The 27,458-nt window shown below is 33.8% G+C and overlaps 1 protein-coding gene across 1 annotated transcript in view; it reads left to right on the top strand.

Moving 5' to 3' along the window:
• LOC124354856 (thrombospondin type-1 domain-containing protein 4-like) overlaps positions 1 to 27,458 on the top strand; it is a 167,417-nt gene that overhangs the window by 45,476 nt on the left and 94,483 nt on the right. Inside the window, exon 2 of the mRNA XM_046805615.1 lies at positions 9,028 to 9,123. Within this exon, the coding sequence (XP_046661571.1) occupies positions 9,088 to 9,123 (36 nt within the window). The 5' untranslated portion in view covers positions 9,028 to 9,087. The remainder of the gene's footprint in view (positions 1 to 9,027; positions 9,124 to 27,458) is intronic.

Here is a 27,458-nt window from a genome sequence, read left to right as displayed (position 1 = left end):
TCGTAAAAATCGCTCTATTGGAAGTTTTTGTCTGTCTGCGTGGCCGATAATTGTCGGACGAGTTGACGTTGAGGGTTTAAATTTCGTATAAAACTTGACTTTTATTGATATGGAACACTCGTAAAATCGCTCTATTGGAAGTTTTGTCCTGTCTGCGTGGCCGATAATTGTCGGACGAGTTGACGTTGAGGGTTTTAAATTTGGTATAAAACTTGACTTTTATTGATATGGAACACTCGTAAAATCGCTCTATTGGAAGTTTTGTCTGTCTGCGTGACCGATAATTGTCGGACGAGTTGACGTTGAGGGTTTAAATTTGGTATAAAACTTGACTTTTATTGATATGGAACACTCGTAAAATCGCTCTCCTGGAAGTTTTGTCTGTCTGCGTGGCCGATAATTGTCGGACGAGTTGACGTTGAGGGTTTAAATTTGGTATAAAACTTGACTTTTATATTGATATGGAACACTCGTAAAATCGCTCTATTGGAAGTTTTGTCTGTCTGCGTGGCCGATAATTGTCGGACGAGTTGACGTTGAGGGTTTAAATTTGGTATAAAACTTACTTTTATTGATATGGAACACTCGTAAAATCGCTCTATTGGAAGTTTTGTCTGTCTGCGTGACCGATAATTGTCGGACGAGTAGACGTTGAGGGTTTAAATTTGGTATAAAACTTGACTTTTATTGATATGGAACACTCGTAAAATCGCTCTACTGGAAGTTTTGTCTGTCTGCGTGGCCGATAATTGTCGGACGAGTTGACGTTGAGGGTTTAAATTTGGTATAAAAACTTGACTTTTTATTGATATGGAACACTCGTAAAATCGCTCTACTGGAAGTTTTGTCTGTCTGCGTGGCCGATAATTGTCGGACGAGTTGACGTTGAGGGTTTAAATTTGGTATAAAACTTGACTTTTTATTGATATGGAACACTCGTAAAATCGCTCTATTGGAAGTTTTGTCTGTCTGCGTGGCAGATAATTGTCGGACGAGTTGACGTTGAGGGTTTAAATTTGGTATAAAACTTGACTTTAATTGATATGGAACACTCGTAAAATCGCTCTATTGGAAGTTTTGTCTGTCTGCGTGGCCGATAATTGTCGGACGAGTTGACGTTGAGGGTTTAAATTTGGTATAAAACTTGACTTTTATTGATATGGAACACTCGTAAAATCGCTCTATTGGAAGTTTTGTCTGTCTGCATAGCCGATAATTGTCGGACGAGTTGACGTTGAGGGTTTAAATTTGGAATAAAACTTGACTTTTATTGATATGGAACACTCGTAAAATCGCTCTATTGGAAGTTTTGTCTGTCTGCATAGCCGATAATTGTCCTACGAGTTGACGTTGAAGGTTTAAAATTTGGTATAAAAACTTGACTTTTATTGATATGGAACACTCGTAAAATCGCATTATTGGAAGTTTTGTCTGTCTAAGAGTGTTACAGAAACTTATCAACATATTTGATAAAGTATCTTTTTTGGATTGGAGTTTGAATACAAACGTTGAATAGTTTAGCTCAACATACAATGTCATTTTCGTAACAATTTAAACGGCAAAGAGACTTTTACTGCGTTAGATGGACTAGGATTACTGATAATAACTGGGATGAACGGAGCATATATCTGTATATACTCGTATTGTAGTTCTTAAATGTATATTACTATACTTTCTTGTCTGTCTGTTGTGTCTTGTTATTCTATCGATTTCTAACATCACGAAAACCCAGGATCTTTATATTAGGAACATAAGTCAGAAGATTGTATGCTATTTACTGATTTACATTTTAAACACCAGATCTTAAACATTCGTATATACTTACACAAGTGTATATCCTAAGATAACGTTCTTAAAACAGAGGGAATGTCATTTTTATCTGAATATCAAAACAGTTTTTACATGCTAACGGGACATTACAGTTTTACTCTATTGTCATAGTAGATGCAAGGTAACTCTATTGTAACTCTGAAACGTGCATAAAAATTGTAAAAGTAAATATTAAAATAAGTGTATTAATTGTGAAATTTAGGGTTGAGCCTTAAAACATATTCATTTATTTAAAATTTGCCTCTACAGGGCTATTGGCTGGGCGTTTAGCATGGTCGCTGTCACTATAGAACACTGATGACGAAATCAGAGTTCTGTCTGTGTGTGTCCTTCTATATAAAGGATACCTTTTGAATGAGTTAGCTTAGAGAATTACAGTTTCGTTGAAAATGTACCTCTATATTTTAACTGTGAATGGTATGCATCGGCCCATAAGGAGTCGCTCTCCGGGCCGAACGTGAAGCCTCCCTCGCCGCTATCACCCTGGTTAATAAGGTCTTTGTAGGATGAAAACAGTCTATAGAAAAGTGGAGGAGTATATCAAGCAACTAATCGACAACCATTGATCAAATTATACGGTAATCTTATGGGAAAAATATGCAATGATTCAAAACTTCTGTCATTAATAAATTGTGGTATACCCAAACTCACTATCAAACAATACAGTACATAATACGAAGTATGCAAAGTAATAATAGATGTTTGTTTTAATGCTCAAATGTTTAGATATTGAGACATATTTTTATGAGTTAAGGAATAAATGATTCAAACTAAAAACCTCAACGAAATATGGTTCTTCTAATACAGATACACATATGACAACAGTTTGGAAGTTTCGAGTTCACCTCGAGATTACGAATTCACTTGGAGAGCTCATTAGCGTACAATTTGACCAGCCAAGGTCGTAGAGAAGGATATCTAAAAAAAATTTTACTAGGCTATGAGAAAGCTCAAAAGTTATTGAAAAGTTTTTATCTCATCTCCAACGATACAAGCTGTAAGTGAGCCTCTCGATGCCTCGTGTAACAGGCTTCGCTATACAGTCGAGCAGTAATAAATTATTCTTCCCCTTGTAAGTTTTAATTTGGTATGAAACTTCATTTCTACATAGATAGTGTGTACTACTATAATGGTGCATGGCACCATTTGTATATCATTAGCACTTCCATTATGACTTTCATTTATAATTTTTGGTTGAATTAATACAACCATGGAATTTGGCTGACTAACAATTTCTTTCTTCTAGAATTGTTCATCTGTCTTTTTACCTTTGGGCCGTCTCGAAAATAACATGAGCTATAGACTTGAAATTTTGCTTGAAACGTCAGTGAAGCCTGTCAAGCGACACATAATGAGGCGTGCTCCTAACTTGTTTGAAACTAATTTATAACATTAATATATTTTTACATGTTTATTTTTCAAAACTGGTATGTTTTATTGTTAGGAAATGTACTATTTGGACATGGCCTTTGAGTTTAAGAAGACGGCGGGAAGGTGTATGGTCATAATTAGGATTATGACAATGTCCTACTATTGTACCTTGTTTAAAACTCTTTAAAAGTCTACCATCTATAGGCCTAATCGCTTTACATAAAGTAATAAGTTTACTTGTGCATAATAAACAATTATAATGAAAAAAACTTTAAAATGCGAGAACTTAAATAGCCGTGAGCCACGAGATTTACAAAAAAATGTACTGAAATAGTTCGGAAATTCCAATTCATTTATTAAAAAAAAAAACAAACAATATTAGATATGTGTTCTAATCAACCAACAGGTGTTCGTTCTCTACACACACGACAGCAAACAGCCAATGTCCTGTTCAAACAACAGCATATTCTCTATCCATACTAGCAAAGATTTACTGTGTTCATGTTGTTTTGAAGTAAATAGACAACAGGTTTTTAAAGGATTAATAAGATCTTTATGCAAACTATGCATAATTATAATTTTTAAACTCATTGTTTAGGAATGAGCGAATTAAATAATGAAATGTGCTGAAAATGAACTAGATTATTTATCAATGATAAGTATGGGTGATATCTTGTCAGGAACAGGAAGCGTGGTAGGAAGTAACTGGAATAAGTTAGATCAAAATAGTTAGATGAAGACGTCTTGAGGCATATTTACATAATTTGTACAGTGCGAAAGTTATGTAACCGCGAAGACGCGGGCCGAGACGAGATGCTCTAGATCCGCAATTGAAATTTGATGAACACTTTAAATACTTAAAACAGCTTTTAAGAGAAAGTTTAGTTTAACTGTGAAAAATTGCAAGAATGTGGTGGAATAATGTGGAATAAGGGGTTGAACAACGTATTCAAAAACTTCCGCGAAGCGAAACAACAAGTACAACATATGAACTATGTATTGTAATTTACCGCCTGTATGTCTGCATGTGTTTTTATTTTTGTTACAACAAACCTTAACTAAACCTTAATAAATCCTATATTAATAAAAAAAGTTTGGTCGCGATTGCTTATTATGATTTATGCACACGTGCAAACAGACAACGGGTAAACGACAAGATTTAGACCATGTCTTTAGCACTGCCTCCTGTTATTCCATGGAACAATGTACTAAATTTATAGTGAATGTTTTGAACATCCTGTATGTTAAATAGATCATAGTGACCATACCAAGAGTTGGGCTTTGTCCCGAGTTAGCGAAACTAGACTTCACCGGAAGTCTCCTCAACCGCAACAGGAGGTCTCGGAAGCGCGCCCCTCCCAAACTCGGAGCAAAGCATAAAAAAAAACAACAACATGCCACTAGTGGGAAGAGAGACAAAGAGAGACCAAATTTCCAGTACATAATATAATTAATCCGATGACAAACATTCTCACACAAAATACAATAAAATAAATCCCCTTGCAAACGAAGTAAATTAAATATCTTAACTGCAGCACCACGGTGCACCGAGTAACTTACAAACTAAATAACAAAAATAAATAGAATTCCAACATTGACAATTACATAATAAATAGAAATGTGACATATACGTAAATAACATAGTTTCAGGTACAGCATGTAATAAATATAACATTTTAAACTGGTAATTATTATGAACTGAGGGGAGGGAAAAGGTTGTCGAATTTCTAGGCCCACTATTTTTAAAAAGTAATTTTGTTTCAAGTTCGTAGCCAATATTAAAAAAAAAATATTTAAAGCCGATTTTCGAAGGAGGCGGGGGCTTAGTTGCCTCCACGAATCCGAATTAAAGATGAAATCCTCCCCTACAGATCATGTCACTAAACTAAATAAATACTTTAGTAACTTAACACTGGCCCTCCTCCAGATATAATATCTGACAGCGCTTCATAAAACCCGATCCTCTCAAGTCCAGTAAAAGAAGAAGGAAAAAACATTTTAGCTCCAACCTTGTTCAAGATGAATTGAAGCACAGAGACAGTCCAGTTGGAGGACGGTACAGTAGCGCTGGCAGGGCGCGGGCATTCAATTTTGGTTTACCAGTTGTTTCCATTGGGCAGACTCGCCGCACCAGTCATGTTGACGGCATTCACGGGGACCCTGCCGAAAGTCGGAGAACTAGCCAGCCATGGGCATCAGGACGACCAGTTGACAGTAAGAGTTTCACGTCGTCTTTGCCGAACGTGTCCGACCGCTCCGACCAGTAGCAGCTGCCGGTAATCAGCTGGTCGGTAATCAGTCAAGGTCAACCACCTGACCTAGACCAATCCGTCCATCCAGGCAGAAAATAATCAATACGGTAACGGAATCACCCCCCCCCCCCCCCCACAGACTGACAAAAGTGGCCGAGGTGGGAAAAAATTGACAAAATTATCCAAACTGAGCGCCGGCTCAGATTTATCTAATTTTGGTGTCCGGGAACATCAGTTTATTATTGGTCCCTCGAGGGGTAGTAACTATTGCGCGGGTTTACCTCACCCTATCTCACTACAAAATAGTGCAAAACTTGGTAATAAAGCTTACTAATCTGCTAATTCAATGAGAATAAAACACCTGTACGTCTTAAAGCTAAATTATGCACAAACGGAATAATTAAAATTAATATTCTTAACACTCATAAATTGCAATAAATAATGAGGGGTGTTTTTATAAAGAAAACATCACGCTGTTCACATTGTATGGTTATTTAAATTCAGTTAAAGAAGTTTTGGTGATAGGCCACTAGAGAGCCAGTGTCGGTCAGTTTCCAATTAATGCAAATCTATCCCTATCGATAAACCAATGTATCGATATCGACTACCTATGGACCGTTCCCCTAGGAGACGATCACGCTATTCCACTATCAGATTGTCATTAATTAGCCGACACGGTTAGAATGTAATTTACCATCAAACGAGATGGAGCGTTGTTAATGGGCTGTTGATCCCGCTTAACTAATTGGCACTGATGAATTTATGCGACGGATTAACATCGTAATCAGTATATACAAATAATGGCGTGTAATATTACTGCTTTGAATTAGCGCTCTGGTTTAATATTCCATCGGTGATATTATGTTCAGAGTACGGCTGCACTGTGAATGTCGATTTACTTGGTCACTGCAGGTCTAGCTGCATACTTGCTTGTAGTTATGAAATATAAAGTCTATGTTCAGTGTACGGCTGCACTGTGAATGTCGATTTACTTGGTCACTGCAGGTCTAGCTGCATACTTGCTTGTAGTTATGAAATATAAAGACTATGTTCAGTGTACGGCTGCACTGTGAATTTCGATTTACTTAGAACTGAATAGAAATGGCCTATTAAAAAACTTTAACAGCAGTAACTTTTTATTTGTGCGCAATTCACACACACACACACACACACACACACACACACACACACACACACACACACACACACACACACACACACACACACACACACACACACACACACACACACACACACACACACATATATATATATATATATTCTTCATACTTTAATAAGGCAAACACAACTCTGGCACTTGAAATTTCTTATACTAAAATTAAATTAGAACAGTCGGTAGTAGATTTTTTTTTACCAACATAGATCTTACAACCAACATATTCTTCTTTTCTTAAGGATAATTTAAAAAGTACAGTAATAAAAAAGTACATGAAACTTTTAAAAATATATTTTACCAGAGAGCTGGCTCAAATATTTAATGCCACTATCATGAAACGAATGGACCGGTATAGCAAGGATGATTGAACTTGGAATTACAATTCATTTATTTAACATGAATATCAAATGTCAACTCCAAACAACAATAATTTGAGTTTTATCATCGGACAAATGAATGAATTGTAACACACATAAATATTATTAATTATACCAAAGCGTAGGAAAAAAAGTAACCAAAAATAAAAATACTTTCAAATTTGTAAGTTGGAATAGCAGCATCAAGTTTACCTAGTAAGAGAAATATGATTGATGCTAACTTTAATATGCTTAAAGGGAATTTACATATAGGCCTATTTTTTGTAAGGTATTATACTACTTTGCTATTTCCACACTAACAGAACTTGATTGGTTGAGGTAAATTGTGAGCATTATTTGTCATATTTATTACCTTATTTACATTATTTTCTTATTATTTATTTTGGGGCTAAAATGTACGCCCTAATTCAAGTAAAGCTTAGGAACAATGAATCTACCTCACATATTAGACCTCCTTGCGTTGTCCGTTACGCTGTTTCCATAGAATTTTTTTATCCACAGCTTGTCAACGAAATCACTCAAAGGGAGTTACTTTGATTGTATAGATCCCGTATGGCTTGACGGGGTTAGACACTAGCTGTGTTACTTTACCTGCCTCCTATTCGATCTTTGTTGAGTTCAGTCCTATTTCATCTTCCGCTTAGAGCAGTATCTAAAATCTGAAGTTGTCACAGGTTTCTTGACAAGTGTATCGGACAAGCAATGTCGAGCGTGGCTGCTGCATGGATGGACGACCGCTGAGTGATGAAGTCCTGGCAAGTAACCCAGTACCGGCCGTTGTGGTGGTTCAGAAGTCACCTTTAAGCCGTTAGTTCCCAGGCTAAGTGTAGTGAGGGCTTCTTAAAATATGACATCTTTTCTTTGCTTTACTCCTGTCAGTGACTTATTGTAGGAGTCTCTGATGTCGAAACGATTCAAAGACTTCGTTTTGAGCTTCTTCATCACTGACATTTTGGATCCCTTTAGACAAAAGTTGACTTCATATTCCAGTAGTTAAGTCTTTGACAGCTTCAGATTTCAGACACTGCACTAAGCGTAGGGTGGGGGGAGGGGGTTAAAAAGAACTGAAATCAACCCTCCTACCATAGCTACGTTATGTGTAGAAATTTCTAAAAATAATCCCTAATCAACAGACCACAATAAAACTTTTTAGTTTATATTATTGGGGTAACTTAATGTGGTTGCAATTTTGATACTCCGTTATATTAGGCTACATTATCACTGAAACTTGTGTATTGTATAGACCAAAAAAAAAGAAGTATATAATACATTTTACAAATCAAGAACTATAAATGAGGTTTTATTCCTGTTGGCACTTTTTACAATAGTACAGTAACTAAAAATATATGGAAATAACTAATATCGTGTCTCTGTATAACTTTGATGTAAAATTAGTGTCCTTAGAATTCATTTCTGTTCACTTTTAAGGGACAACGTTAATCCTGAAAGCCGTTTTCAGTAATACTAAATCAACTCATTAAATCATTTTGATATACTCGTACAGTAATCAAGATTAGCTGAGGTTCCATTGATGCGAAGATAGACTAAATTTGTCCAGATGTAAGTGAATATTGCTCTGTTACATTATAACTTTGCTATTGGGATAAAAGAATAGACGACATCTGTACTCATCAATGAGCGAGAGAACCTTAATTTGGCAACTAAATAGACGTTTTTAAACGTTTAGTGGATTATAAATAACAATATTTTAACGTAAAGACATTTTTTATTACGTTTTTGACCAAAATGTGGTATAATTCAAAAATATGTACAGGTAAGACAATTAAAAGGGCAAGCCCAGATTTTAACCGGTATAGTAGAAATAAAATCTGTTTTTTTTCACAGCCTATACCTAACAAAATTCTTAAAATAACATTTTTTCACTTGTCTGTTTCCGAAAAGAATGTCTCCGTGAAATCTAAAAATCTGTGTGTTGGAATCTTAGATTATTATAGTATACATGCAGGAAAATATAGGAGAACAAAATATATTAAATTTAAAATATTGTTCTTTTTTTCAGGAAAACGAACGTCCTTCGAAGATGCAATGTAAAGAAGAGCTGATTCATTGAACTAAGACGATGTGGTATCTATCGTTCGTTACAGTGCTGCTATTGGTAAGACATATTTCTTATATTTTCCACACATCAACTATTCTACTCGTACATTTCTATAAAATTGAATACAACATATAATAAAACTAAATTATCACTATATTTAACATATTTTAACAGTTAGATGAGAATATTTAGAGCTTCAAAAACGAAGCCTGATTTGAGGTTCCAGTACCTGAACGGTTTAAAAAGTATCAGCGCTCAAAATGGAAGTTATTATACAAAGTTTACAGTTAATACATCACTTTAACAGTTCTAACAAAACAAAAGGTGATATCTCTTACATGATAATGTAGTAATGTTAGTCCAATTTTTAAGCATTTTACAAAATTTAGATGGGACATTTTTTGCGTATTTGAGGTAAAGGGCAAGTATATTCAATAACACTGTGATATTCCCTCGTATAGTATATATATATATATATATATATATATATATATATATATATATATATATATATATATATATATATATACAAATATAGAGTTTTGTAAGTAGTCTAAAATAACATCAGTTCAAAGCAGTATCTGAAAGAAAAGTCGAAGAATTCACTAAAGTGCATTCAACCACAACTGCAATTAATCTTGAAACATAACTTTGCGACGCTTTCTTTACAGTCACGACCTGCCATATTCAATTCTGCAAGAGACTTGGCAATTGCATAATGAACCCGTGGAGGTAAACTGCACTTGCATTATTCATTGTGCATTATCTTTGCGTTATTATTTCGTTTGAATGTCATTACCATATGAGAGTCGCCGACTCTATATGGAGCTGTGCTGCATCACAAGTCTTAATTATTCAATATCAAAATGTGTTGTTTTATAATAACTGCATCCCTTTATCATTACGATCGAAACAAAACATTAAGTTTTACAAATATTTATCCTTCATTTGTAAATAAAATAAGAACCGGAGATTAATATGCATTATAGTCCAGTATCAGAGGGAAAATGTGTGTTATATAAGCAAAACTTTTCTTTAATCGATAAAGAGATTTATCAGAGAAAGAAATCGAGCATTAGTTGCACTCATGTTCGTAGAGGTCGAAATTGGAGGTTATCAAAAGGGTTAAAAACATTAAAGTATAATATTGTTTCTTATATTATAGTTTTTCTTAACGTTATAAACTTAAAACCTTCCGACATACACATGAATAATAGTAGTTATATCGTCGTCAAATGACTAAACACGGATACTGAAATTCACCACTTTAAGTGTCTGTATATCATTATATGATTCCGATTTAACATTTGGTTGCTCTTAAGAGTAATGAACAAGTAAATACGTGAGCCGATAAAAATATTATCGTTTCATGATTTGAAGCCATTTTATATACTCACATATCAAACATCAGCGAAATTGGAAATTAGCGTGGCCGACGATCATATTCTTTTTCAAGAAAACTTCCTCTATAGATTTCAGAATAACCAGGTTGTGAGGTTGTAAAGTGTAAATTGGCTCTAAGTTCTTAGACCAATATCTTGTTCGTCGTAAATTTATCACATATATACATAACGAAGCTGAAATGAGTATATTACAGTAAATTATACTTCTAATAACATAAATTTGAACAATTAAATATAAGAAGGAAGTTAAAATTGAAAATTTAGTTGAGGCTTTCTATAAAATATCAGGTTTGTGCATGTTTTGGGATTACTTCAGGGCTCCGCTCTGTCAGACATAGTATTAGTGTTATGGGAATGAAATCCACAAATCACAGAAAAACGTATTCTGGCAAGCACACATACACGTGGCTTTAATAGAGCATGCAGAAAATTGTTGTGACAGCAACGTTGAATTGTTATAAAAATATATTTTACTACAAGGTTGAAGTATAGTGCAATACATATCTATACATTTCATATAAAAACTAAGAAATTTCAACATTTTCCAAACGTTGTAATATTGTGCAAATATTTTAGGAACGTTTTGGCATTACGCGCGGTCGTCAGTGATTTTATTTGTGTGTGTGTGTGTGTGTGTGTGTGTGTGTGTGTGTGTGTATGTTTTTGTGTGTGTTTGTGGAACTGACAAATACTACGTCCATACATAGGTAGAACTGGGAATTATTTCTAACACATTGTTAGAGGGACCGTATGAAATATTTTGTTCCGCTGGGAATAAAGCGACATCCAGTGCCAAACCACCAACATTTTGTGGCAGCCTCCACTTCCTTATTTGTAAATAAATTGAGTTGAAAAATATGTTGCAGTAGAAACTTTCATTTTCTTATGTTTATTTTTAATATTACCGTATTCGTTATGTTGTTTTGGTTTTATATATTTGATAATGAGTTTAAAAGGAATATGTTTGTTCCTTTTTTTAAATAATACTCTCTGTCCAAATTATTTTTAGAGATAGAAAGGCAGAAATAATTTTATGTGTACTCTCCGAAAATATTTGATAATTAATCAATTATTAAAATACGAGAAAAAGAAAACGATTTTCCCCGGATGAACTCAGAAGATAAAGTATTTGAAAGTTGCTATCAAATTGGCTTTGGTATTAATTCTTTGTTTGAAGTTTATTTTTGACAATGGAAGGATTTTGAAGGAAACAAGATTTTTCCGGGCGTTTGCCATCGTTCAATGAAACTTGTGTTACTGATTTTTTTTGTATTGATATATGCTTTAGTTTTAATAAATAAAAATGATAAATAACTACTGGCCTTATACTAAAGTAACAACCTGCCTTAAATCTACTTGTTTTATTGAAAAGATTGAAAATGAATCCCGGGTTGGGTACAGTAATTTTGCAAGGTAACCAATAATCATCTGAGCCTAATGTCAATATTAGAATAAACGGTTTAGATAGATCTTGCTCGAAAGTAGTTGGTGAAAAGAGAGAAAAGTCGTATTTATAGAAAATTACACATAACCTTCAGAAAGTCTAATATAAAGGTCTTAGTTAAGTAATAATGTTCAGAAGTGATAACACTGATGTTACCAAGTGACAAGATCTAATCAAGCTCTCCCGGTCAGTCAATCCACCGTGACGCGCCTTCCCGCCACTTCAATCTGACTAGATGACAATTTAAGTAATACAAACGATCAGGAGGATCAGGGGGACAGGAAGGTTTAATAGTTTCACCGTTGTAATACAGAGAAATGGAGTGAAGACTAATAAGATTTGTCATCACCTCTGATCCTCTGTGAGGGACTGCCCTTATCCTTCTTTGTCAGCCCTAAACCAGGGATTTGTGAGGCATTTGGGTTTTATTTCGTCTCACGCGAGTAGTAGTCGAGTCCAAAATAGGAGCACTTGTAGATCTACTCATGATTTTTAAGGGTACCTGTTACTAAATAAAAAATCAAAATAGGTTTCCATGTTGGGCCTTTATGGCTAGGCATGAAAACTATTTTGGCACTTAGGAGCCAGCTATTATTAAAATTGGTAAATAAAAGTGTTAGTGAGGAACTCTATAAAAATAGATATTGTTATATAGTATAGCCAAATTAAAACTTTAAAACTTTTGCCTCTTAAAATCCTACCCGAAATCCATACGGACCGGACTTAAAATACTAAGCGAGTTTCAAGAGTGCATAAATTACATAGGAATTTCGTCAATGTGTTTTGTACAAGTTTTAATAATATTCCTTCCGTCCAATCAGAAGAATTAAATAGATTTTATGAAAATTGAAATATTAATATTTTTTTTATTTTAGATATACAGGATTCCCACTGCATTGTACATAAACATTTTTTTCTCTAGTTAAATATTGGAAATATGATTATTTTGAAGTTAATGACGACATACGGTAAGAAGCCAATGAGCTTAGTCGAAACATTATACGAACAATCTTTGTACTTGGTATAGTGTAAGTTTGGATATGTTATGCACTTCCTTCGCCAGTTCTTAACGTCGAAAACTTCTTATGGGATCACTTTTGTTATATTCTTATTCTTATATTTATGTTTAATTGATGTCATAGAAATATTTAGAGATAAAAAATCTATTTACAATAAAAAGTTTATGAAATGCTGTAAGCATTTCAAAACAAGTTTTACTTTTTCTCTATATTCATACATAACTGAGTTACGATTGTTTTTAACTTTGAACGACTTGGCAGACATATTGAAACAAAACGGCGTACCAACTTGAGCAAAATGTTTTGGATTTTTAATAGCCACTCTTCTTCTGCCAAGCAAGGGTAGATACAGTATGGTTTATCGGCCCTAAGTAGTATTGGAATATCTTCCTATCTTGTCAACGCTTTGACTTGCAAGGTGAATTACTGAAATTGGTCCCCATGGCAATGAGCCATTTTGTCCAATATAAAATAGCACAAAACCTGGTCTGTCGTTTTATATAATTTGCAAATATTTGACACATTGGGATTTGACAGCCGTGGCAGCAACATAACGATTGCGCATGTTCTAACAGACATGTTATTGGTTCATTGTGATTTATTTTATGAAACTAGAGACTATGTAAATTCCTGAAACATTAATATATTTAAGCTGTAATCTCTCAGCCCGGTGACATATCCCTGGCTCTCCAGTTTCCGATCGCTGTGACAACGTTACATTCTTCTCTTGGACACTCCCGAGCCTAAGTCTGATTTACGACACTCATTATCGTTTCTCGCCTGGATATTGGGTTTGGGTAAACAACATTTACTTCTACCTACTGGGCGTTACCTTCACTGTGTTAGAGATACAAGACAGCTGTACACGTATAGCAAGATTCAATTTAAATAATCTCTATACATATTCTTCTGTTACATAATTTTGACTGAACTATGATGAATACGTATTTTATAGTTTAATTCTTTATTTGTAACCAGATATCTTTATACCAGTGTTATGGAATGGCTTTAATGAATTTACTTGTAATTAACTCTTGTGAATCCAGCATTGACCACGGAGAACCAGAATATTACATTTTGTAATCTTTGTGACCACAGAGTAACAATACTGTGTTATAGGATATATTATTACAAGTCTAGGATTCTGATCTTTTACAATCTTAATAGAAGAATCCATCCTAATATTAGAAGGAATAGACGACAAATATTAAGTACATTTAAGAATGTATTAAATTTAATAATAACATTAAAGGTAGGAACAACGATGTATACATATTAAATAAAATATATATTTCAACTGGAAGATGTGTATATTCGTCAAGGAGCGGGAACAATTTTATTTTTGTTTGTCTGTCCGCACGATATTTCAAGGGCAAACTGACTTATACATTTTAAAGGTTGGCATATAATTTAATTTTTACGTACACAAAAGATTATTGTTCTTTGAGATGTGGTTGAGCGCCCTTGAAGAGTATCATTTAGTAGCCTAACAAAATTTATCTTTTGTGTGCAGGGGGATGTTAACATTTCTTTTCCGTATGATTGGCTGTACATCTGCTTGTCCGCAAGACATCTTTAGAATAATCTAGTGTGACGTACTCCTACTTTGTTTTAAATGTTAAATACACTCAACAGATTTAAAATACTGAAGAATCTAGATATATGTATTGAAAAACACTTTACTACAGTAAACATTTTACGAAAGTGGAACTTCTATACAAAACGAAGCATCTAAAACAAATATTTTACATAGCATTCTCAATATTAAACTGTATAGGTAAATAGCATTTTGAGTATCTTTGTAAATAACTATTAAAAAAGTGGCAACCACATTTTCACATTAAGCATGAAATTACCTGTGTTTATTGTTACAGCTGTCATTTTATATTTATGAATAGTGATCTTCTATGTTCTTGGTGCGTCGTCGCTATGCAGTAAAATATTGGGCTTATTTGGGTTCATATTTTATTATGGATTTTTCACGGACTCCTTGTGAAACACCCCTCTGAGAGAGGATCATTAATTCGTTGTATAGCCATTCAAAATCGTATATAAAATGCTCCTTCCGGCTCAGTTGGAATAAGTAGGTAAATTTTGTGATAGCTGAAATATTAATAATTTATTGCTCGTGGAATGTAAATGTACTCAATATCTTGAAAACCATTTGAGACACAAAAACATTGTCAAACACAGCATCTATGAAATATTATAAGCATTCCAGACGTTTATTTTTCTCTAGGTTTCTAAATAATGGAATTGTCATTTTCATAAAGCTAGAATTGCCGCCATATTGAAAGTAAATTACGTATCAAGCTGGCTAACAAACTTAGCCGCAGTATTTAGAGATATTTTGAACTCTGGAAGTCGTGTTTGGTGGGGTTATGAAGATGTTTCTGTAAACGCTACCATGAGGACAACTGCAATAAACTGAATTTGTATACATCTACCTAATTATACCTATAAACCTATAAAATACTTGGTATTTGAGAATAATACCGATGCTAAGCGTTATACTGTAACTTAGTGTAAATTAACAACTAATGCACAAAGAAAATAACCAGTTATTCTCAACAAGTGTAACCAAAGTAATGTTGACTTTACATGAGCACAGATTAACGCAATATAACATTTACTGAAATCAAATTATTTTAGTATAATTCATAGAACCGATCGCGTGTTACGAAAGATCTCAGCACCGATTAGAAAGTGCGTGTGGCCATAACTCTGTGCTCGAACAGCAGATTAATCCCGGCGGTTATACCTCTATGGCAGGGATCAGCTGATTAACACAGCGCGCGCCCCTGGTGGCCGATGAGCCAACTTCGGGCCTGCTCGCTGTCATGTCGCACCTCTGATAAATTATCGCCAGCCCGCTCCAATTCATTATCACATATTTCAGTTTGAAGCGTCTAAGATGCCGCCGGATTAATGGACGACCAAACGAGACTGTCCTCGGCCATCGCGTCGCGTCGACCGCACGTACAGCTCTCTCAAGTAGCTGTGTTCGACGGGGACGTGGTGACGTGTAACCATCAATTATTCTACTTTCTCCACTTGAACACATATTCATATCAGTGACGTTGACTTTACATACGGCTAACATCGGTGGACATTTTATAAAACTCTTTACAAGTTAGATCAATACTGTTGTCACTTTTTCAACTTCTATGATTTTATGATATTTAAGAGTAATTTAAGAGAAAAATACTATACTGTAGAGGTCGCCGAGATGCGAGATCTTATGACATTCAGTCAAAATCAAAAAAACACCATATCGGTGAATTCAACTGTAGAATATATTCTTTAAAAGTTTGTAAGTGTTTAACATGGTACTTATTGTTGAATCTTGGAGCATTGGAAAAAAGGTTTATTGTACTATCACTAGTATAAACGAATACAACATTCAAACAATGTGGTCGTGTATTTAATAAAAATAAATCATTATTCTTTGTCTTCTACGTGTTTATCTTTCGTCCTTGCCTTATAAAACTGCGATGTGTGTTAGCAAGGAGTAGCTATCAATATTGTAAAATCATTTCAGTTTGATATTACAGAAAATAATTAGATTTAAACTAAATGTCTAATCCTAATCTATTTGAATTTTTGAATATTTGAGACTTTATTAGTTCTTTCATTATTACTTTTTAACATGTTTTAATATTGTACGTGATAAGAGGCATAAGAACACATCCCGTAACCATCAGAAGAGGTCTTTACAATTTTACGAACACTAGCTACACAGTATTGTAAAGGTGATAAGGTTGCTGTTCTTATTAAATGTTAAAATGTAATGCTGTTCCGTTGAAATGTAAAATAAAAATAAAAAAATAAAATTACTCGTCTCTGATACATTATGGAAGAAGCAAACTAGGCAAGATACATGTACGAGTACAATCAGATAAATTATAAAGCATCTTCCATTTTATGAACGCACAACACTGATTTTGTAATTTCAGTCGATGAATTAAACTTCCAGTTCCATTAATAGCGTCAGGGTTTTTAAAGCGTTTTGAGGGTTTCGAGTGGGCTTACTGCAAATGCAAGTGGTGAAGCTCGATTACGAGAAATTGTTTATTATTCCAGTGAACCGTACTTAATTCGAATTATTAATGATTTTAATACTATACTTTACACAAAATTATTCAATTTTAAAACATTGGTTTTTTTATTAACATCTGGATTGAGAAACTAAATAAACTGTTATTTTATGGTTAAAAAAATTTATTCCACATTCGTTACGACTGAGGTGATAAATGAATTCATTAGAAATAGGAATTGCAATTATCAACTTTTTTAAAACTAAATAAACCCAAATGTACTTAACTGTCGGAAAACTGTTAGCTGGTTGTTGGGGAATATCTTGTGTGTGAGAGAGAGACAGAGAGAGCTGGCCAGATTTACGTAGCCAAAGAAATTAATGGTAACGTGAGAAGTTCACTAGGCAGGCTACATGATTAGGCCGGAGGCGGCCGCAGCGTGGCGCGGGGAAGCGGTAGACAGATGGGCCTTCCATATCCTGCCGCTTGCTGACAAATCGTCCACTTTACATCAAGTAGCTCCCATAAATATCTCTTCACCGTTGAAGCCAGATCTGTAGCGAATGTAACGCCAATTTACAAATTCTCCTTTTTGCAAAGATGAGCTTAATTGGCACCGGAGCGTAGATCTAAGTAAGCCAAATACACTTATGCAGCTTGTTTTTCAATAAATTCTAACTTATTTTCAATTGAAAGGATAGAAATGTTTAAATTGAATAGCATATCACTCATTTAGTAGTGGCAACATGTTTTTTTTCTAATGTGAACACGTTTCACTATTTAACAGTTCGAAGAAGAACATTTTATATTTTGAGGTATGTAGTTAGGTAATTAAGGATACATTAATAACTAAGACCTGTGATTTTATACTTTTATCTGGCTACTGGTACGTTGGACTTTACAGTAGTTTGAGACAAGGTTTTTGTGGACTCGGATGTCCTATATCTTTTGACTTTTCTGAGAATATCAGACTTCTCACTCAGAGTAGTAAATACTGTTCGCCTGTTGTCTGCGAAAGGCTGATAGACCATAAAATCTACACTCTAACTGAAATTCAGCTTAAAAATTTACATATTAACGTACTCTACGTGACATGTATCAAATTAAAAAGGGAGTAAAAGAGAAATGTTTTTTTGAAATAAAAATTATATTGTATTTGTGATTTAGGGTTTATATTTTTCTCATGGAAGTAGATGTTTACTCTGAACGCCGGATATATATCTCCTTTAGTTATTTTTATAAATAAATATACAAGTTAAAAAAGAATATTGCTAATAGTTTTGTGTAATTTGAGTTTATTACATTTAAAACTTAAACTCACAGTACCCTGTTATAGTGTATATCAATGTTTATTGTGTATCTGTTACCATGCAATAGACTTTCAGTATGTTGAAATACCACACCATTAGCAATGATACACAATCCCTATTCACTTCGAAGTCAGGTTATACTGTATGTGGCAGTATTTATCATGAATCTGGACGTAGGTTGTGTAATATAGTACACATTGTTCGTATGTACAATATCAAAGTCGGGTTAAAATATATGTGGCAGTATTTATTATCTGCTAACGGAGGTTGTGTACCCAAAGTACACAATATTGACCTTCGCACTGAGAAAGTCAGGTTACAATATGTGTGTGTAGTATTTATCTACTACCGGTATCAGCACAAACTGTCAGTGTTCACCCACAGTTTGTAGTAACCTTGGCTCAGGATTACTGGTTATAAAAGACATTGTGAGAACTTGTGATAAGAGACTTGCGTTATCAGAGAACGTACACATTTTACAAGTACGCGTCTCTCCCTGCGCGTACAATAGACTGAGTTGTGTGTGATGGACAAAATAAACTTTGCTGTTAACGAATAGCATCACAAATTAATTATTAACAAGGAAATATTACGTAACACCACGTGTTCTAACAGGCTTCGCTGAGGTTGCAAGCAAAATTTCAAGTTTATAGTTTATAGCAGATAGAACGACACACAAGCATAAGTCAACGAAAGTGTTAAATTTTTCAACAAACAAAAGAGAAATTGTGCCAGCGTGAAAATTGTATAATCATTGAAGGTTACTTCAACGATGCTCAACAAAATTCCATGGTTGAACATTCGACATTTTAGAATTTATTCTTGTTTATGTAGAAATGAAGTTTCATGCAAAATATTACATATAAAAATATTTCTAGAGATAGATGATGTATTCACATTTTCTTCTCACCAAATTAGTTTCATGTTATCACCTCTTAAATAGTCAAAGTCTAAACACCACCTCACGATAACATGATGCATGTGTTGGAATAATTAGGGTACATGTAGTGATGGAGATACTGAGTTTGTTTGAAAATGTTTTTATTCTACTATTTATTCGTTGCTATCATAGTTACTCATAAGACCAATTCAAAAGTATTCGCTAACGCTCGGCCAAATTACATGGAATGACATGTACAATAACCGAACTCAATGTTCCACATATAGAAATGAAGCTTCATGCTCAAATTCTGGTGTATGGTCAGAGTTTCAAGATGTACACAGACAGACAGACAGCCACGAAAGTAATAGGCATTGCTAAAGCTCAGCCAGTAAATAAGTAACAAATGGTTGAAATGCAAATAAACTTAATGCATAATTTCAAATTTGTTGGCCAGTTCGTTTACGAGATATCATGCGCACAGGCCCAATAGTGGTAAGTCTCGCTAACGCTTAGCCAACAACGCATCAAAGTGTTTCCTGCACGAAGGGATCATGAATTTTTGCTCCAAAAATGTTACAGAAAGATCCAGCTTGTATAATGACGTTTCGTAGACGGTTAATTCACTAATTGTTTATCTCATTAATAAATAGACAGAACCAACCCTTATAACGAAGCATCAAAGAGTTGGTGTTAGTCTAAAAGCTGTACAGAAAGAACCGCCAGTAGTCGTATCAAGGGCATAAATATTTTTGAACATAAACTGATTGATATTTGACCTTCCGAATTTATATTAGATTGGGTATTTTGGAAATTTAAACAGACGTCTGACAGAAAAGAGCCATAACATACAAAAAAATATGAAAAAGTGAGGGCTCTACGGAGTAATGGTACCTTTCACAACATAAAATACGTGCTCCTGATTTTTGCCTGCAATATTTCCTGAAACAAAATTAATCTTTTGAGAAGTAAACAAATTGAATGAGTTTTTATATTTCTACTGTCAAAACGTGTTGTGTGTGCGACCAATGCAGCTAAATTCCGCATTAAAATTCAGTAACGGGCTAAAACGTTTGTCAAAATATGTAAACAAATATGAAATACGAAGGTACTGAGGTACCGGACATGTTCTATCCGAGACCTGACTTCATGATAAAGCAGGCTTGGGGAAACAAATAGCCCGATAAATAAAGTTGACTCCCGTAGCTTCCACACACTGCGGAATCTCTTACCAATTACCGATCGAGTTCATTTTTTATCATTATAGCACTGACCATGTGTCATGTTCGGAAATTCGCTTCATTCCAAGGTAATTTGTAGCAGTCTGTCTCTGTCTCAGACTCAAAAGAATCTGTGTGGTATAGCATTGGATTAATCTTTCCAGTGCTATATCACACGTTCACAGCTGTGCTTTATAAATGAGAAGGCGACTGGCCAATCATGGGAAACTACAATGTAAAATAAAGCCATAATGTAAAATATTCATTCATATAAAATATTTTTTGATTTTTTAATCTGTAGTGAATTTATTAACGTGATGCAGTCTCTTGTGGAATGACATTAATGCTCCGAGTTGGCGGACAGGCCTTAGTAAAACTAAAATTTTCATTTTGAATGATCTTGCATCATGGTGAAGTTCGACAATGATATGGGATTATGTGGAGATTTATTTTGAACAAATTTAATTGTGAGAGAGAAGTCTTTTCATTATGTTCTTAAGTTCTAATCTATCTTACATGCTCTTACTCCTTACGTTCTTGAAAGGATACTAAAAGATGATGAGATATTATAAAGATTCAATTGTATAAGTTTGGTTTTATAATAATTGTATGAAAATATTGATTTAAAGGATTATCTGGTAATGACTCTCTTATGAGCAATTTTAGCAACAACGTACGATCTTATAAAGTTTCCAAGCGCAAGACAGTTTACCAAGTTTAGTATCACATTCTATGCAACTTTACGCCACGTTATGTTGACGCTGGTCCCAGAGTAGTGATTACTGATTACGTGACAATAACCGATTATGTTCGTGCTTTTGTACAGAATTGGAAAGCAGGGAATGTTTTAAATTGTTCATTAAAGAGTACTGAACAAATTGAATATTCAGTGGTTTATCATTGATTTAGTTTTACAAATGAGTTCTGAATGTTAACTTTTATATAATTTTTTTTAAGTTGCGACCCACGGCCATGAACAGCTTGGTGATTCTTCAGAAATGTATCTCTTGTGAAATTAAGGTATGTGGAGTAGTTTCATGGTCATAACATCTGCGAAAATATGTACTTTAGGGACAAACACCATTTCTGTTCACAAAATCTGCATTGGAGTATTCCCAAGGTTTTGTCCTCCAAACAACAAACAACATGAGCTTATACAGTAATCTCGAGAATATCCTTTATTATTAATACAAATATTATGCTGTGACGTAGCTCAATTTGCGACTAACATTTAACTACAGTTTGCTTTGGGTATATTGTATTCCTTATATAAGGAATAATATGGATTTCATTGATGTGATTTGTATGTTGTTATTTTTTAGTTCTTAAAATATTTTATACTTTAAAATATTTAGTACTTAACAATTAAATAAGAACATAATCTATATTTAAATTTTCAATACCTAATGAGCAAATATAAAACCAAATTTAAGAAATGATTATCATGACTAATCATCAATACATCTGGTCCGAGAGATCCAAAGATTGCGTGTAGATTTTAACGCGCTTGTCCACAATAAAGTTTACCTCGGTAATGTTGTCGTTTCACAGCTGTTTTCGAGCAGGAACACAAGAAAGGTTTTAGCCGAGTAGGAGTGAAGAGTGGAGTGTGAAGGAGGCCTAGAGTGGGATGAGTGTAGAAATCTACCGGGTTGACACAGTCTGTCGCAGACAAAACATTGGTAGTTACAGATATAATGGATAGATTTGCTTCATTCTGGGAGTAGAAACCTAATTTTTAGCACATAATCTAGTTTTTATGATGTCTAAATAGACATTTCCTATCAGAAACAAATATTTTGTAATCCCTGCTAGTTTTGGTGAAGTATTAAAAGGAAGAATTAACTATTCTAAACTAGCGGGCCCGGCGCGCTTTGCTGCGCATTTCAATAATTTTTTGCAAAAGTTGCCCGCGGCTTCGCACGCAATTTCCCGTTGAAAACAGTACACTATATTCACTTATTATTTTTCTATCACATTCTAAACATTGCTGAGATAATTGATAGTCGTTCCATCGTGTGCCTCTTGGGCGTATTATGAAGGTATGTACCATATTCCTGCCTCTATCTAGCTGTTACCCACGGCTTCGCACGCAAATCTTAAGAACCGAAGTCCTTATATTACTTAGTAAATTTTTTTTTTTTACTATAATAAATTTTAGATTAAATTAGTTATATCTCCGATGCCACGATTGAGCTTGCTTTGTTGTCTCGATCGAGAGAATATGTACACACGGAGTTTTGAGAACCATACTTCTGTCAAAAAAAAAAAAACAACTAAGGTTGATTTTATAACATTCTTTATATTTGTAGCCAACGTAAGATAGTAATTATGATATCTGCATTACTCTTCTGATCAAGCATGAGCATGGTTTATATTAAATAAATATTGCAGTTAAAGGTGAATTTTTACGTCAAATTTGAATTGTATTATCTGGATAGTAAAGTCTATGTTTAACAGTGATTGCAAAAAACAGTTTAAACAAAATTTGTCGTTTCTCTTAAGCTTACTCTATGCTTTAAAACTATAAGTGTAATATATGTTTACAAAGAACAGCTGATTAAAAATTTGAAAAGACGTTAACATATGTTTGCTGCAATGCATTTCTTATGGGTATTTCTGTAACCAGTGGGGCGGAATCCTGAATCGGGAAATGGATGGGCATAGCTTATAAACCTTCTCCGTGGAAAAATACATATACATACAAATTTTCATAATGATCGGTCAAATAGTTCACGATTCCATAAAGGACAAACACACAAACATTCATTTTTATATATATAGATTATAACTGTACATTGTCTATAATATTTAGCTTTAAACAATTATTTCCAACTACCAGACACTAAATAACAGCCAGACAATGGTGAATTATTACCTTCTTCAAGTAACCAGGCACCCGAAGTTCACTTGAAGAAGGCAAGGTTTCATCTCAAGCCGAGATTACACGAGGAAGGACAGCGTGCTATATATCTCAGTCATCTCGCCTTGGAAGATAGAAAGACTATCTCTATTTGAGCCTCATTCAGTCAAAGCGGACAGGAGAAAATAATCCCCAATTTTAAGCTAGCAACAACCTCATTGCTATGGGAATTCCATAGCATTCTAACATAGCATAGGAATTCTCACACTTAGGGAATTCCACCCACTCGAATCCAACCGTCATCCTCCTCAATAAACTGACCCATAATTATTGCGGTTGTGTTGTCATCACTTTTACCACAATATCTCGAAATTTGCGGTAAATGATGTGCCGCTTCAGGAAATCCATAGGGTTGCCCAGATATAACTGACACTATTTTTGCTGTACCCAGTGTAGGTTTATCAGGAAGGTGTGTAAACCAGCGAGAATTGAACCCTCATGGAGGTTTATTTCGAGGCGACGTTAGTTCACTTTTCAATATCCAACCAAATATATTTCCACTTTAAATTTCATGCTTCATGCATAAAATAAAGCATTGTTTTGATTCGTTAAAAATGAAAAACATTTTTTCAATGAAATTAACTCTTGATTTCTTTTAATTATATTATATTTAAATTTACAGCAATAAAGAATCTATTTTTTTCATCGATAGCCTTGATTATATTGTTTTGTCAAGAATACATGTCTTCTATGCTGCATATATCAGTAATACATGATGTAATGTGACTCATATACCTGTAATCGCATCAAGAAAGCCTGACCTACTTGGTAAACTTAATGAGTCTACTAAACTAAACAGAATATTTTAAATTGGTTTAGCTATTGTTACCAAGACAATGGTAAACATAAAAAAATATCTAATCACAGCGTGCTTATATGGAAATATTCCAGGTAGGGGAAAGGTTTTACACAGTTTTAAACATACTTGAATGATTACGTGCCTTGTGTTCACAGCGCAATGCGTGCTTTATCAATTCCCATATTCTCGGAGTTCTAGCACCGCGCGTGCTGATCTGCACATACCGACATTTTCATTGCTCATTATTGCTAGTTACGACTGCAATTTTATAGCAGTTATATCTGAGTTAGTACCCCCACTGCCATTGTGATTAGTGGTGTTCGTACCTTATCAAATCAAAACACAATTTACTTTTAAACCTATTTTATAGCTCAACCATTTAGTGATCACACTAAACTGGTAATTGGCCATTGTTTGATTTTATGCAATTGTAACATTTGTGGTATTGATATTCTCTAAGCCTTTACCCAAATCAAGGCTTTAAATTCGATATTTGTTCTTTCAAATAATATTGGATTTAACCAAATCTGTCAAAAATTTTGTTTGTTTAGCCATTTATTTTGAGAACGCCAAACAAAATTCTTCTTCGCGTCAAGATTTGTTAAATTTTGTAAGTTTGAACATTACTTCCGTGGGTTCCTCTATGTGGCTTTTAGAGTTTTTGCTGATTATTCACAAAATAGTTCTTGCTGGAACATTCAAGCCTTAACGGTGTTTTTGTTGTGGGAACTAGATGGAAGAGTGGTTGATGGAGAGCATTTTCAGTCGGATGGTTCCCTTACTTTGCCTTCTGTTTTCATGTTTCTTCGCTCTCTTTATATAGGCCCTATCCTATACAGTGTTTCCTAATCTTAACTATAGCTACAAAAATCTGACTATCCTTTAATTAACAATTTTCAATTAAATATTTTTGAAAAGTTTATTTTTTTATATACCAACAATGTTTAACTGCATTACATATAGCAGGAAAACGGTAGGGTTAATAAAAGTTAGGGGAAACACTTTTTTGTAAAAAAGACTTTCTATAGACTTGAAGAAACGTGTCACTTTTGGAAGAAAGTAGTGTCATACTATAATAAAGTCAAAAAATATTTTTATGTATTTATTTATTGAACGAGTGGAAATACCAATAACAATTAAAATAACATTACTCAATATTAAATATGAAGAAAAATGTTCATGCATATATTTTAGACAACCTATTTTACGGAATTATTGATTATAGTTAGAAATATTAATTTAGTTAAGATTTAATTAAAATATTTGTATTTTATTGTCTTGCACATTATATATTACTATTCAGTTTTTGCCAATAAATAAGGGTAAATTTGATTTTTTAAGTGTTTCTAGATAACGTTCTATAAACATAGATTCATTTAAATAGCAGCAAGGGCCCGTTCTCATCCCAAGTTCTAAACTCGAATAGGAATTGCTTACGCATTGATTACGTAATGTTAACGTTAACGTTCAAACATATTAGCGGTTTCATCGCGTTTAGTCTAGTAATACCACACCACACACTTATTCGACTACGACAACAGGTCGTGAGCCTAGAACATTATAATAACGTTCCACGAGATTTTGCTAACAAATGCGCCGTTCCTAATCTATTGCGGGGGAGATATTTGGATAGGCGAGGCAGGTCCACCCACGGCCCTTGTATGTTAATATTTCCTACATTTTGTGTTTATCGGAATCGATGTAAATCCTAGTTTTAATAGTGCACGGTTTATCTTTGAATAGGCCTATTTATATTTCACGAAATAGTTAAAAGCCCTTATTACCACGCATCGGTTTTGCATATGGGAAGTAACCTTCCCAGAGATAACTTCCAAAAACAACTAAATGTTTCACTTTAACAAGCTATTTATTTATAATATTAAGAACATTTCATTTCAGGTATATTGTAACTGTATATAATAACAAATATTACATGTAATATTTCACATAGAGATATAATATGCCTGTTACTCTATGTACTGTTCAACAATGTGTTACCAATAGGAACAATATAATAAAAAATATTCTATACACAAATATTAATCATAATTACAACACAATTTACTTTTAAACCTATTTTATAGCTCAACCATTTAGTGATCACACTAAACTGGTAATTGTCCATTGTTTGATTTTATGCAATTGTAACATTTGTGGTATTGGTATTCTCTAAGCCTTTACCCAATCAAGGCGTTAAATTCGATATTTGTTCTTTCAAATCATTAAATTGATAATAAAGTGATTAAATTAGTACTACGAACAAGATATCTTCTCACATATATTTTACACACTATAAAGAAGAAAATCAGTTAAATCAAAATATACAAATAAAGTATAGGTTCAATTGTCAGGACCGAAATCTCTGTCTGCTATTCTATGAATTTGGATTTGACTGATCCTTTTGAATTGCACTAACTTTTATAAAATATTAAAAAATCCTGAACTATTTATTAATTATCAACAAAAACCCTTATATCCATTAACTTAGGCTCTACTCTTAGAAGTATTTTAATAAAACATTTTCAAAATAATTTTGCGTATTAATACTGAACACAACTAAATAATACAACTGAAAAGATGAAAAGTTAAGATGTTCCTTTTATGTTGTCCTATGAAATTTGGAAGGAAGAGTAGTTGAAGGCAGTATAAGGCAATGATTTATAAGTTCGCTTAAAATTGAATTAATTGTATAACCACTTTTGCTAGGGCCAGAGTACCGAATTTTTAAGTATTTGCTATGTAGGTTCTACTTAATTGAAAATTTGATTCAATGTTTACAAATGTAACTTTCTGGCAAAAGATAAAATTCATTGGTCAATAACGTTTCTGATAGCATGAACTGTTTAATTGTATTACTGTCAGATTTGAGACACTTACTTTCAACTATAGTTTGTTATTATGAATGTTTTTAGGCTTACGGGCTGGCTGTACTGGCTGACACCATAATTTTAACCCCACAAGAACAATGGTAAACTTCAAAACCTTACGATCTTTATTAAAAAGATCTATTACTAAAAGATCGAGACCAAACTCAAACTATTATAAGAAGTGGCTCATTTTAAGGGTATGATTAATACGCATACAAACGCATTTTGGGGTTTCCAATATATTTACTGGTTATTAAGAAACAAAACTAAAACTGTTGTCCTCAAACGTTCCACTATTGAAAAATTGTGCATTTTGCAATAAAAAACTAAAAAAGCATTTGGATGCATATTCATTAACTCTTAGCCTTACAAGAGAATAAATTGTAAACACTCATACCGTATCAAGGTGTAAACCTTTAAAATGAGATATCCCCTATTATTCTGCCACCAACAATTTGGGTGTTTAGGGTTTAGTGGTTAAAGTTGCTAT

This window comes from Homalodisca vitripennis, chromosome 2 (assembly GCF_021130785.1).
Source record: "Homalodisca vitripennis isolate AUS2020 chromosome 2, UT_GWSS_2.1, whole genome shotgun sequence".
Lineage (NCBI taxonomy): Eukaryota > Metazoa > Arthropoda > Insecta > Hemiptera > Cicadellidae > Homalodisca > Homalodisca vitripennis.
The sequence above is the reverse complement of the archived record's forward strand: the minus strand, read 5'-3'. Positions and strand labels throughout refer to the sequence as shown.